A 13,350-nucleotide genomic window follows, 5' to 3' on the forward strand; every position below is an offset into this window, starting at 1 on the left:
AACCATGGGCCTCCCCGTCCCAGACTTCCTCTTCCACCCCCCCGCCATTACCTTGACCTATCTTACTGCCGAGCACCGTTCTCTTAAGTCCCTGACAGAGGACTCTCCAGTCGCCAGAAATCTCGCTTCCGCTAGCCAGCCTCCTCGTCCTTCCCGCTGGGTTCAGGCGGGAGTCAGGCCTGGAATATGGTGACGAGGCCAGCGGGTTAAAATGGCCTGTGGCTCATGCCGTGGCCATGCAAGCTTGTGACTCACCCCAACTTTTTCCCCCTCCCACGTCACACTCATTCCTGTTTATTTCATACCCCTGTGCTGGGGACATATAAAATGACTTGAGAGACAGAGGTGAAAAGGTGACTATATTCTACACCAAATGTATTAAAATAGGTGACTGATTGCAGTATTTAATACCTGGTGAATCATTTCATGGGTTACAGATAAAACTACTGTAGAGTGAAATCACATTGATTGCAGAAAAGCAATTGTATATCTTCATCTCCTGTATGCTACCAAACATGTTAACCCTTTTGTTACTACATCACAAAGTGCGATTTAACCTTGATCCCGGTCCTTTATGCTTCACTTTGCCACATTGCAAAAGAATTGTAAGAGGTATTTTATTTCCATATTTCTGCCGATCAGGTTTTCTGGAGATGAATTTGTAAGTGAGTGTTTGTGTGAATTTCTTTCTTTCCAAACCTGTATGCATATGTGTGTTCGTGCCCGAGTATGAGTAAAAAAATGACTTGCATTTATATAATGCCTTTTACCACCACCGGACGTCTCAAAGCGCTTTACAGCCAATGAAGTACTTTTTGGAGTGTAGTCACTGTTGTAATGAGTACGAGTATGAGTGGATGTTTTTATTTAAAGAATTGTTCTTGGGATGTGGACAACAATGGCCAGGCCACATTGATTGCCCTGAGAAGATGGTTTGTGATTTCTCCTTGAACTGTTGCAGTCCTTTGTGGTGATGGTGTTCCCACAATGGCATTATTTAAAAAATTCCAGGCTATTGACCAGTGGTGATGAAGGAATGGGGATATATATCCAATCAGGATGGCGTGTTATTCAGAGGAGAATTTGAAGATGATGGTGTTTCCACAACATTACTGCTTTTGTTGTTCTTGGTGATAGAGATTGGAGGGGAGGAAGGTGATGTTAAAATAACCTTTCTTGGTTGCTGCAGTGCATGTTGTACATCATACATACTGCAGCTACATTATACCTGTGATGGTGATCATATATTCTGCTGATGCCAATCAAGGAAACTGTTCTGTCCTGAATGTTGTTGAGCTTCTGGAGTATTGGAGCTTCACCCATCCAGGCAAATGGTGAGTATTCCATCACATTCCTGATTTAAACCTTGTTCAGAGGCTTTGAGAAGTTAGGAGTTGAGCCCCTCATCACAGAGTACCCAACCTCTGCTCTGTTCGTAGCCACGGTGTTGATATGACCAGTCCAGTTAAACTTTTGATCAGTGGTGACCGTCAAGATGTTGATGACAGGGCATGCAGCGATGGTGGTCTAGCAAGCCACACAGTTGTATCAAGCTGCTATTCAGGATAACTAGGGGTAGGTAATAAATGTTGGCCTTGCCATTGATGCCCACATCTCGAGAATACATTTTAAAAAACACCACTGGGACACAACTAGGGCATATGCCTGCCAAAGTGGCTGGCAGATCCATCAAAAGAGTGGTTGGCTAAGGAGGGGGTACTGGGTTCTGTCCAAGTAAACATCTTCCGATTGCCCCTGTGGTCCCCTCTGTAAGGGGGCACTGAGCATTTAAAAAAAAAAATGGAAATCCTTTTCTTCAGAATACTAGCTAGAATCCCAACCTGGACACAGACACACACCTGTTTTATGCAAATCTAAGCCTAAGTGGATAAGTCTGTGTTTATGTGCATGATTGCTTATGTAACTGAGAGAATATAGATATGGCATGTGCACCAGTTACAAGTGTATGTACAAATGTGTGTATCATTTAGCATGTGTATCAGGAGTTTGTATATGTTATACACATTTTTAAATTTTTTTTTAATGTTTTATTCGTTGCCAATCTTTCCAATTCTTTGTCAGATCAACTTGTCAGATCATAAACGCCAAAGGTCACCTTGTGCACATCAAGGATCACTTTGCGCCAATGATTTTGCTCTTAGCCAAAAGGCCTAGAGCCAAAGCTGCACCGTTCCTGGAAGTACTGCAATACCAGGTTCGTGCCATGGAGGTGGACGGGGCAGGCCCCCCACCCACCTCCTATTTCCAAAAAGCATAGGAGAACCACCTTCCTGATCCAGGGAGAACCACTTTCTGGTCATGGTTACTCCCCTGTCAGGTCAGTTACGCATGATCTTAGCCAAAAGGCCGAGAAGCGATGTTATACACATGTCCTGTTTATGGTATAGCATGACCATTTGAAAGGGTTGGCACTGCACCCCTCTGCATTTTGTTTAGGATGAATGTCTATGTTCAGCAAGATGATTGGTGTTTAATGCAAGGGACTGCCTATATCGAGCATTCCTGGATCAGATGAAGCACAATGCAGGAGCATGAGAACTGAGAGCGGGGTGGGCCGTGCGGCCCCCTGAGCCTACTTTGCTGGTCGCTGGGATCGTGGTTGGTCTTTGGACTCGGCTCCACCTTCCTGCCCGATTAGCGTATCCCATAATGCCCCTGGAGTCCGGGGATCTGTCTGTCTCGGCCTTGGGTGTGCTTGGCGATTTAGCATCCTCGGCCCTTTCGGGTGGAGAGTTCTGGGGATTCGCAGCCCTCTGAGTGGAGAGATTTCTCCTCATCTCAGTCGTAAAGCACCAACTGTGGCTCAGAAGGTTGTGAGTTCAAGACCCATTCCAGGACTTGAGCACAAAAAATCTAGGCTGACACTCCAGTGCAGTGCTGAGGGAGTGCTGCATTGTTGGAGGTGCTGTCTTTCAGATGAGACGTTAAACCAAGGCCCCTTCTGCTCTCTCAAGTGGACGTAAAAGATCCCATGATCCTATTTCGAAGAAGAGCAGGGGAGTTATCCCCAGTGTTCTGGCCAAAATGTATCCTTTAATCAACATAACAAAAGAAAAACATCAGGTCATTATCACATTGCTGTTTGTGGGAGCTTGCTTGTGCGCAAATTGGCTGCTGCATTTCCCACATTACAACAGTGACTACACTCGAAAAGTACTTCATTGGTTGTAAAGTACTTTGAGAAGTCCGTTGATCGTGAAAGGCGCTATATAAATCCAAGTCTTTCTTTAGTTATCCCTGGTGTCCTGGCCGATATTTATCCCTCAATCAACATAATGAAACAGATTATCTGGTCATTATAACACAGCTGTTTGTGGGAGCTTGCTGTGCGCACATTGGCTGCCACGTTTCCCACATTACAACAATGACTACACTTCAAAAGTAGTTCATTGGTTGTAAAGTACTTTGAGACGTCCAGTGGCCGTGAAAGGCACTATATAAATGCAAGTCTTTTTATGTTAGCAAGTATGCAGTAGTGTATATAGTTGAAACTTTATTTGCTTCTGCTTTGCAGGTTCGGGAGGAAGGCAGTTCTGTTTGGAACTATGGCTGTACAGACTGGATTCAGCATGCTTCAAATATTCTCTCCAAACTGGGAAATATTCTGCTTTCTTAACTTCATTGTGGGTATTGGACAGATTTCAAACTATGTGACTGCCTTTGTTCTGGGTAAATATCTACACCACTCAGTTTTCTTTTATTTACCCTTTCCTCACAACTTTGGATAATTTTGTCGCTCTTAGTATGACACTAAGTTCTGGTCATTACTTGTTGGCCCTGAAGACTGGTAGAATACTAATGGAATTTTGAGGCCTTATTTTTGAAATTCAGTTCTGTGGAAAAATGGTTAAAAAAAAATCCTGAACCGTGAATGCTTCTGCTGGAAATGTGAACCAGAAGATTGCTGAATTGCAGAAAAAAGTGAAGTATGAGCAATGATGCACAAAGTTCAGTATGGCAAAACAAAACAGCAAGAAGAATCCTAAATGTTACAAATCAGGCACCTGAAAATCTTTGGCCTTCTGGTGCATATGCTGTATTCTGGCAGGAATGCAAAGAAAAGGTGCAAACTAGATTAGAACATAGTTACACCAGGTTACCCCAACTATTTACAATATATATATTAACGACTTGGAAGAAGGGACCGAGTGTAACGTAGCTAAGTTTGCTGACGATACAAAGATGGGAGGAAAAGCAATGTGTGAGGAGGACACAAAAAATCTGCAAAAGAACATAGCAGGCTAGGTGAGTGGGCAAAAATTTGCCAGATGGAGTATGAGGTCATACACTTTGGCAGAAAAAAATCAAAGAGCAAGTTATTATTTAAATGGAGAATGATTGCAAAGTGCTGCAGTACAGCTGGACCTGGGGGTACTTGTGCATGAAACACAAAAGGATAGTATGCAGGTACAGCAAGTGATCAGGAAGGCCAATGGAATCTTGGCCTTTATTGCAAAGGGGATGGAGTATAAAAGCAGCGAAGTCTTGCTACAGTTATACAGGGTATTGGTGAGGCCACACCTGGAATACTGTATGCAGTTTTGGTTTCCATATTTACAAAAAGATATACTTGCTTTGGAGACAGTTCAAAGAAGGTTCACTAGGTTGATACCAGAGATGAGAGTGTTGACCTATGAGGAAAGGTTGAGTAGGTTGGGTCTCTACTCATTGGAATTCAGAAGATTGAGAGGTAATCTTATCAAAACATATAAGATTATGAGAGGGCTTGACAAGGTGGATGCAGAGAGGATGTTTCCACTGATGAGGGAGACTAGAACTAGGGGGCATACTCTTAGTGGCCACCCATTTAAAACTGAGATGGGGAGAAATTTATTTTCTCAGAGGGTTGTAAATCTGTGGAATTTGCTGCCTCAGAGAGCTGTGGAAGCTGGGGCATTGAATAAATTTAAGACAGAAATAGACAGTTTCTTAACCGATAAGGGGTTATGGGGAGCGGGCAAGAAAGTGGACGTGAGTCCATGATTGGATCAGCCAAAATCGTATTAAATGGCAGAGCAGGCTCGAGGGGCCGTATGGCCTACTCCTGCTCTATTTCTTATGTTCTTATGCTATGTCTTAGAACAGAGTTTCCAAGCATTTTGCTCATGTCTTCTGAATACTTGGAGAAAGTCATTCAGAATATTTACTGTTTTGTGCTCATCCTCTTGTTTCAAGCCCATTTACTTATTTTATTGTTTCACCTTTTATCTGACTGTCCTCTTGCTGTTGTGGCACTGAAATATTTTTGTCTTGTTATTCTTAGTCTCAGACGCCAAACCTTTTTCCTGGTCTCTGGTTGTGCCTCCGATCACCCTTTTTATGGGCCCAAGTTTCCACACGATAAAAAACGGGCGCCCCTCCGAGCTGGGCGCCCGTTTTTCGCACCTAAAACAGCGGCGGAAAAAAAACGCGCGATTCTGGAGCGCCCTGCAGCTCCATGTCTGCTTGGCGCGGCGCCCAGAGGGGCGGAGCCTACCATCGCGCCGATTTTGTAAGTGGGAGGGGGCGGGTACCATTTAAATTAGTTTTTTTCCTGCCGGCAACCCTGCGCGTGCGCGTTCACGCACGCGCAGTGTGAAGGAAACATTGGCACTCGCCCATTTTTGAAGTTCTTTGTAGCTGTTTAATTTTTGAACATTTTTTAATAAAAGCACATTGCCCTTCTATGATCAGCACTGAGGCTTCTTGCAGCAGTGAGAAGGCTGCAGGAAGCCTCAGAAAGTTGAGGCAGCCGTTCCCCCCGCCCGCCGTCGGGAATGGTTTCCTCCTCTCTCCCCCCCCCTCCCCCCCCCCCGCCGCGGGAACGAACGGCTGCCTCCTCCCCCCCCCCCCCCGCGGGAACGAACAGCTTCCTCAACTTGTGAGGCTTTCTGCAGTCGTTCTCCCTGGCTGAAGCACTTTCACACAGGTAGGAAGATGGTTTATTTAATTTTTTCTTTGCTTATAAATTTTTATTCAGGTTGGATTTATTTGTATAATATTTATATAAGTATAACTAAGGATTAATTGTAGAATTTAATGACTTCCCTCCCCCCCCCCCCTCCTCCCCCTCCCCCACCACCTCGTTCCGGACGCCTAATTTGTAACCTGCGCCTGATTTTTTAATGTGTAGACAAGGTTTTTTCAGTTCTACAAAAATCTTCACTTGCTCCATTCTAAGTTAGTTTGGAGTACGTTTTCACTGTGGAAACTTTGAAATCAGGCGTCAGTGGCCGGACACGCCCCCTTTTGAAGAAAAAATTCTGTTCCAAAGTGAAACTGTTCTACCTGACTAGAACTGCAGAAAAAAAAATGTGGAGAATTGCGATTTCTAAGATAGTCCGTTCTCCACCAGTTGCTCCTAAAAATTAGGCGCAAATTATGTGGAAACTTGGGCCCTATGTGTCTCAGCATTTTCTAGTATCCATTCCAGTGCATCTCTTTTTCTTTCCTCCTGCAGAATTGGTACAAGCTATTTTTTTCGACTTATTTAATTTTAAATTCAACTGTTAATCCATTTCACGTTGTGTTTGCTTAGTCCGAGCTTATTGCTTGTGGGAATGTGTTTATCATGCAGTCCTCAGGATTATACTTTGAAAGTTCTGCTTGACTTCTGAAGTGTGGTTGAACAGTGTCTCATTTTATTTGCTTTAATTGTTCCCTCATTTCATAGCGCTTGTAAAGCTCCTGATCCTCAGTATTTCCAATTCCCAGACCATGTTAAAGCTTTATCATTCAGTGGGTATGGTAACCAACCACCATATCTTATACATTTTCTGAGTCATTAACGAATAGCAGATTAAGTTAAGAAAGTTAGATTTATATTGCGCCTTTCATGACCACTGGACGTCTCAAAGCACTTTACAGTTAATGAAGTACTTTTGGAATGTAGCCACCGTTGCAATGTAGGAAATCATTGCTTATGAAACATAGCATTGTTGTTTGTGGCTTCACTGGGCACTGGGCACTACATTTGCCAAATCTGACTCTAAGCCACTTGGATTTTCTCACTTTATATTATGTTAATCAAAGTTTCCCATTAAAATAACTTTCCTGTTCTCACATACCTGAACTGGTGGTAGAATCAGATTCCATAGGAACTTTCAAAAGGCAATTGGACATGTATTTGAAGAAAAATAAGTTGCAGGGACATGGGGGGAAAGCTGGGGTATTGGACTAAATTGGAAAGATTTTTCAAACAACCGGCACAGGCACCACAGGATGAATGGCTTGCTTCTTTGCTGTAAGATTCTATGGTTCTATACCCATCTTATCCCTTCATTGAGAAAACTGCCTTCCTTCTTCTGATCAAGTGGCCGATAGCATACCCTTAGTGTTAGCTTTGATTTTTTTTAATGTTAGATGTCTTACCAGGGTAGTTCATTTTGTATCTTTCTACTTTCACAGGATCAACTTTTATCTCCAAATTGTTCATTACATATAGGGCTACACTACCTCCTTTTCTGTTCAATCTGACTTTTATGAACACTTTATAATAAATAATTAGATTTTCATCCTCTAGAGTTAGCCATGTTTCTATATTCCCACTACATTACGGTGCTGTACTGCCACAACAGTCTTAAGTTCCAGCAATAAAAACAGAAAATGCTGGAAATCTCAGCAAGTCAAGCAGCATCTGTGGTGAGAAAGAGTTAATGAGGCTGGATTTTCGACTCATTTGCACCCAATTTAGCACCTGGGTGTGGCGCAAAAACAATTTTTTTTGGTGTGAAACGAGGCGCACAAGATCTTTCGCCTGGGCAGAATTTTCACCAATGGTTCTGCGGCGGCGCTAAAACTTAGCACCCGCCCACTGTTTTGACTGTTTGGATGACGTAAATCATTGTGAATCGCTGCGCTGGAGCCCCGGGCGGAACTTTTAAGCATTTCGCCCGGGAACCCGCCTGCAAAAACCAATCGGACCCAGGACGAACCAGGCGCTAACAGCGCCATCTTGAAACCAGAGGGGAAAGTCGGAGTTCTGAGTAATTAAAAGCATTGGGAGAAGAACTCTGCGTTACTGCATACTTTTGATTGTGAAGTTTATGTGAGTTTATGGTTTGTTTTAAAGGACATTTAAGGACATTTTAAAAGATGGGGGCCATTCTATGTCAGCCATTAATCCTGGCTGCTATATTTATACGGCGTCGAGCTAGAAGAAGGCTTATTGATAATCATTTTCAACGTAATCGAAGAGGTCGCAGACGTATGGAGAGGAGACCTTGCCTCCCACAAGCTTACAGGAAACATTGCTCATCCTGCAGCTCTCTGAGTAAGTTAGAAGGCTGCGCTTCCGAAATCAGGTGGTCACAGAGATGTGCCTGCTCATACAGGCAAACCTACAACCTACCAGCGGCAACAGGACTGCACTGCCCGTCGAGGTGAAGGTGACTGCGGCACTTGCCTTCTATGCCTCCGGCTCCTTTCAGGCATCAGTGGGGGACATATGCTCCATTTCGCAGCATACTACACATTGCTGCATTCACTAGGTGACTACAACAAGTGCAGGCATCGACGACGAGATCCAACACCGCCTCCAGTGCAGCCTTCGGCCGCCTGAGGAAAAGAGTGTTTGAAAACCAGGCCCTCAAAACTGTCACCAAGCTCATGGTCTACAGGGCTGTAGAAATACCTGCCCTCCTGTATGGCTCAGAGACATGGACCATGTACAGCAGACACCTCAAGTTGCTGGAGAAATATCACCAACGATGTCTCACGAAGATCCTACAAATCCCCTGGTTGGACAGGCGCACCAGCATCAGCGTCCTCATCCAGGCTAACATCCGTAGCATTGAAGCACTGACCACACTCGATCAGCTACGCTGGGCAGGCCACATAGTTCGTATGCAAGACACGAGACTCCCAAAGCAAGTGCTCTACTCAGAGCTCCTTCATGACAAATGAGCCAAAGGTGGGCAGCGGAAACGCTACAAGGACACCCTCAAAGCCTCCCTGATAAAGTGCAACATCCCCATTGACACCTTGGAGTTCCTGGCCCAAGACTGCCCTCAGTGGAGGAGATGCATCCGAGAGGGCGCTGAGCACCTCGAATCTCAATGGCGAGAGCATGCAGAAATCAAGCGTAGGCAGCGGAAAGAGCGTGTGGCAAACCAGTCCCATGCACCCCTTCCCTCAACGACTTTCTGACCCACCTGTGACAGAGTCTGTGGCTCTCGTATTGGACTGTTCAGCCACCAAAGAACTCACTTCAGGAGTGGAAGCAAGTCTTCCTCGATTCCGAGGGACTGCCTATGATGATGATGATGACTGCACTGTACACACGCAGAATAGACTTCATAAACTTCCCAATGACAAAGGAAACCCAAAATGAGAGGATTGTAGGTTTCGGACGATTTTGCTGGCTTCCCCAAGGTTCAGGGTACACACATTGCCCTGCGAGCACCTTTACACAATCTGTTGACTGAAACTGAAAGGAATTTCACTCCATGAACGTACAGATCGTCTGGGACCATATACAGCCTATCATGGCAGTCAATATCCAATATCCAGGGAGCATCCATGATGCTTTCATCTTGCGTGAGAGCAGTGTCTTACATATGTTCCAGCTTCAACCACAAGGCCAGAGCTGGATGCTGGGGGACAAATGTTACAGCCTCGCCACCTGGCTCATGAACCCCCTCGGACAGAAGCCGAGCATCGCTATAACGAGAGCCATGCAGCCACATGCAACATCGTCAAACAGACAATTGCTCAAGCAGCGCTTCTGATACCAGGACCACTCTGGAGGCTGATTGCAATACTCCCCTCAGCATGCTACACAACTTAGCCATCATGAGGGGACAGGATATGCCAATGGGAATTGCAGGACCACCTCAGAAGAGAGGAGGAGAAGGAGGAGGAAGAGAAGTCTGGCGAGGAACCCATGCCACCACTACTCCCACCACAACCACAGGGGAGGCATCGTGGGAATTTCGCCGCTGCAAAAGCCTTACGTCAGCAGCTCATAATTGAACACTTTGCTTGAAGAGTGAACGGCACGTTAGACCGTTGCCTGTCCACTCTATCCCACCATGTTGACTATCCCTCCTCTTATTCTGCAAATGAGACACTATACAGGAATGGTTAAGGTGAACAAAAGTATTTATGAAACATTGTAAACTTTTATAACTTTGTTAACTTAATTTTGAAACTTGAATAAAATAACATAAATTATCTGCATCCAGCACTGTGATTATTCAACAACAACAACAACATTATAAACCACAGAATGCAGAACATAATGCAGCAACCCCTGCCCCACTATCTTTTACCACCGGCTCTTCTCTCCCGCCCCCCTCCTCCTTTACCCTTATCCCCCTCCCTTGCCTGCTTCTCCTAGTGGCACCAAGATGGCGTGCAGTAAGGCTGTGTTGGGGGAAGAGACATTGGAGACGCCGTCTGGGGATGCACTGGACTAGCTTGTGGCGTGGAAGGCCCTTCTGACTGGCGAGCCTCTTCATCGGTGTCGACAGTCACAGGTGGTGTGGGTCTGGGTGTGACACTGGAGAATGCAGAGAGTATGGCGAGAGGGTTTATGGACAGCATCACCTGCCCAAGCTGAAGCAGAGTTTGTGCCTGTGATGAACCATATTCGGCAAGGCTTCGCGCCACACTCTCCGGGACTCCAGTGTCACTGCAGGAGACCACCAGCCTCACAGGTTTCACGGCTCGCACTGACAATCTACAACCCTAACTCCGTAATGGTCGTTGTGAGACTCTCGATGGTTGCTGGAACCCTACCCGGGACATCAAGGAGCTGACGGGTGAGGTGGATGCTCTCCCTGGACAGTCCCTGCATGTCCAGTTCCACATCTGCCTGTCTGTCAGCAGACCGACTTTGCTGACTTGCCTTACGGAGAGATGGCATACGGGATTCAACCCTAGAACTGCGTTGCTGCATACCACTAGTCCCAGGAGCCTCAGAGGTCTCAAACCCCGAGAAAGTTACATAATTCGAGGTGATTGCTGGTGGTAAACGAGAGGTAGATTGCATCTGCCCTGGAGTCAACTGATCTCTGAACTCCTCTTCCTCCTCCTCCTCCACATGATAGACTGATGTGGAGGGTTGCGTTGAGGGTTTCTGCGGCTGTGGCTGGTCATCTGGAAGTAGAAAGCAACAGACGAGCGGTTAGCAGCAGGGGAGGGGACAGGGTGACATGAGGAAGGTCGCATAGCACATGCTCATGTGGAGGACTGCCACTACTACGTTATATCTAGTCCAAGACATTTCATCACATTGCCCCAACCCTAGCCCACAGACACTGCATCACCTTGACCCAACCCTAGTCTACAGACACTGAATCACATTGATCCAACCCTAGTCTACAGACACTGCATCACATTGACCCAACCCTAGTCCATAGACACTGCATCGTATTGCCCCAACTTAGCCCAGGGAGTGTGCAGGAAGTACCTCAGTATTCAAGCGAGGGTCAGCGCCCCCAGTGGCAGCTGCCCGACTTAAGACACCGATGAGACCTGCCACTCGCTCCTCGAGGTAGGTGGCAGGGTCTGAGGTGAACTGCCACTTGTCCTCACCTGCTCCCGGCGGTTATGGGACTTCTTTGCTGCAAAGATGAAAAGGGGAATGGTTACCAGAGGGTCCATCTGCTCTTATGGCACACACAGATAGCCTATGTGTCATGCATTTTTGGAGGCAACCCACAGAGTGCTGAGAGACAGCAACAGCATGAGAACACCCACAGACCACTGACAGGCACCAAAAGTATGACATCAAATAGTGTGTCAGATTTATAATTGAAGTAATGAAGGAGTGCATCAATAAAAGTTGTACTCTAACGATCCTACAAAGATCAGTGAACTTCTTCCAGCACTGTTTTGCACTGCTGGCCACTGTGTCTGAGACAGAGACTTCCTCAGCGGTTTCCCTCCATGTTTGATTAAAAATGGCTGGCTGGGGTCTAGATCCACCCCTCTGATATAACTCCTGCCATCTTCTCTCCACAGCCCCCATGAGAGCTTCGTTAGCCCCTTGGCTAAATCGCCTGGCACACTGTCTGCTATCCTCCTCCTCCATGGTCAAAATCAAATTTAAAAATGGCTGATTCAGCCCCGGGTGTATTGCGCATGCGCGCGGCCGCACCCTGCATTTGCATTTGTGATTAGGCAGCAGACCAGAAGTGTGGGAAGAAAAAAGACCCCAAAAATTTGCGCATCCGCAGAACGGCCGATTTTTTTTTTAAGGCCGGAACTTTTGGCTCCAGCACACAAATTCAGTGGTGCAACACCGGAGTTAGCATTAATGCTCCTCATGAACTTTAATTTGTCAGAAGTTGCACGTTCTGGCGCTAACGCTAACCCGCCGCTAAATTTTTGATTTTGCCGTGATTTGCGCCTGCAAACGGGCGAAATCGCAAAAAGCTAAAAATCCAGCCCACGTTTCAGGTCTGTGACCCGTAATCAGAACTGGAAAAGCTTGAGATGTAACAGATTCATAAGGAAGTGCAGGGGCTGTGAAAGGGGGAAGGGGAGGAAAGAACTAAAGGGGATGTCTGTGATCAGGTGCATTTGTCCCTATATGTGGTCTATTGCCATGTCCCCATCTGTCCTCTTCAGTATCCCTTCTAACTTTTCCTTAATACGTACTGCTCTAGTTCCAGGCAGTCAACTCACCATCCTGTGGGTATTGTCCTTGTGGCACTCATGGCCATCTACTTTCCTCAGTAAAGAATCATCTACAAAGTACAGTCTCTCCATGACTTGTAAACAGCATCTTTGTCCAGGCTGTCCTCTATGGATTTTTAATTACCTTTTCTTCTGTTACCATGTTGGACATTGCCAGGTATCGGTTCTCTAATCTAATTTCTTGCATAGTTTTTCCAAGGTTTTCTACCTTTCTTGCTTTTTTTACCAACTTTAATCAAGCTAATATCACCATTTTCTTGGCTTCCTTTAGCATTTGTTCCCCTGTCATGACAATGCTGACCCTAATTGTTCAAGTCTCCAGCTCTAGTCCCTGAAAATTCACTCTTGAGGTCTGATGCAAGGCTTGCCACATCTGTTACCTGAGAGGGCTCACTCTGACTGCAAAATTCTGTAACTTGCTCTCTGAACCTATAACTCTTTATTTATGTGTACCGATTAACAGACAGTTTACACATCTCTTCACCTCTCCCTTGTATATGGTTCTCTCATTTGAAAACATCCTACAGCAAACATAGTTTTCATCTTTGTTATATATCTCTTGGCTGTTTCACATTCTTGTTATATTTCTCCCATTGCCTCCATTTGTTTTTTTTATCGCAGGTGTTCCTTTTTGAGTTTACCTGTATCTGGTTCCCCTCATTAATTTTAACTTCCATTAGATGTTTTACTTTAAACTTCCCTTAG

At 45.5% G+C, this 13,350-nt stretch overlaps 1 protein-coding gene and 1 pseudogene across 4 annotated transcripts in view; one reads left to right on the forward strand and one right to left on the reverse strand.

The window, feature by feature from the left end:
• The window catches only part of LOC139262893 (organic cation/carnitine transporter 2-like), a 162,750-nt gene that overhangs the window by 22,122 nt on the left and 127,278 nt on the right, over positions 1–13,350 (forward strand). For all 4 annotated transcript variants that reach the window (XR_011592991.1, XR_011592990.1, XM_070878149.1 and 1 more), the window contains exon 3: positions 3,536–3,690. Coding sequence is in view for 2 of the 4 variants with exons in the window: in XM_070878149.1 (XP_070734250.1) it covers positions 3,536–3,690 (155 nt within the window). In the remaining 2 variants the exon portion in view is untranslated. The remainder of the gene's footprint in view (positions 1–3,535; positions 3,691–13,350) is intronic.
• Positions 2,179–2,379, reverse strand: LOC139263542 (U2 spliceosomal RNA; annotated as a pseudogene).

This window comes from Pristiophorus japonicus, chromosome 4 (genome assembly GCF_044704955.1).
Source record: "Pristiophorus japonicus isolate sPriJap1 chromosome 4, sPriJap1.hap1, whole genome shotgun sequence".
NCBI classification, from domain to species: Eukaryota; Metazoa; Chordata; class Chondrichthyes; family Pristiophoridae; genus Pristiophorus; species Pristiophorus japonicus.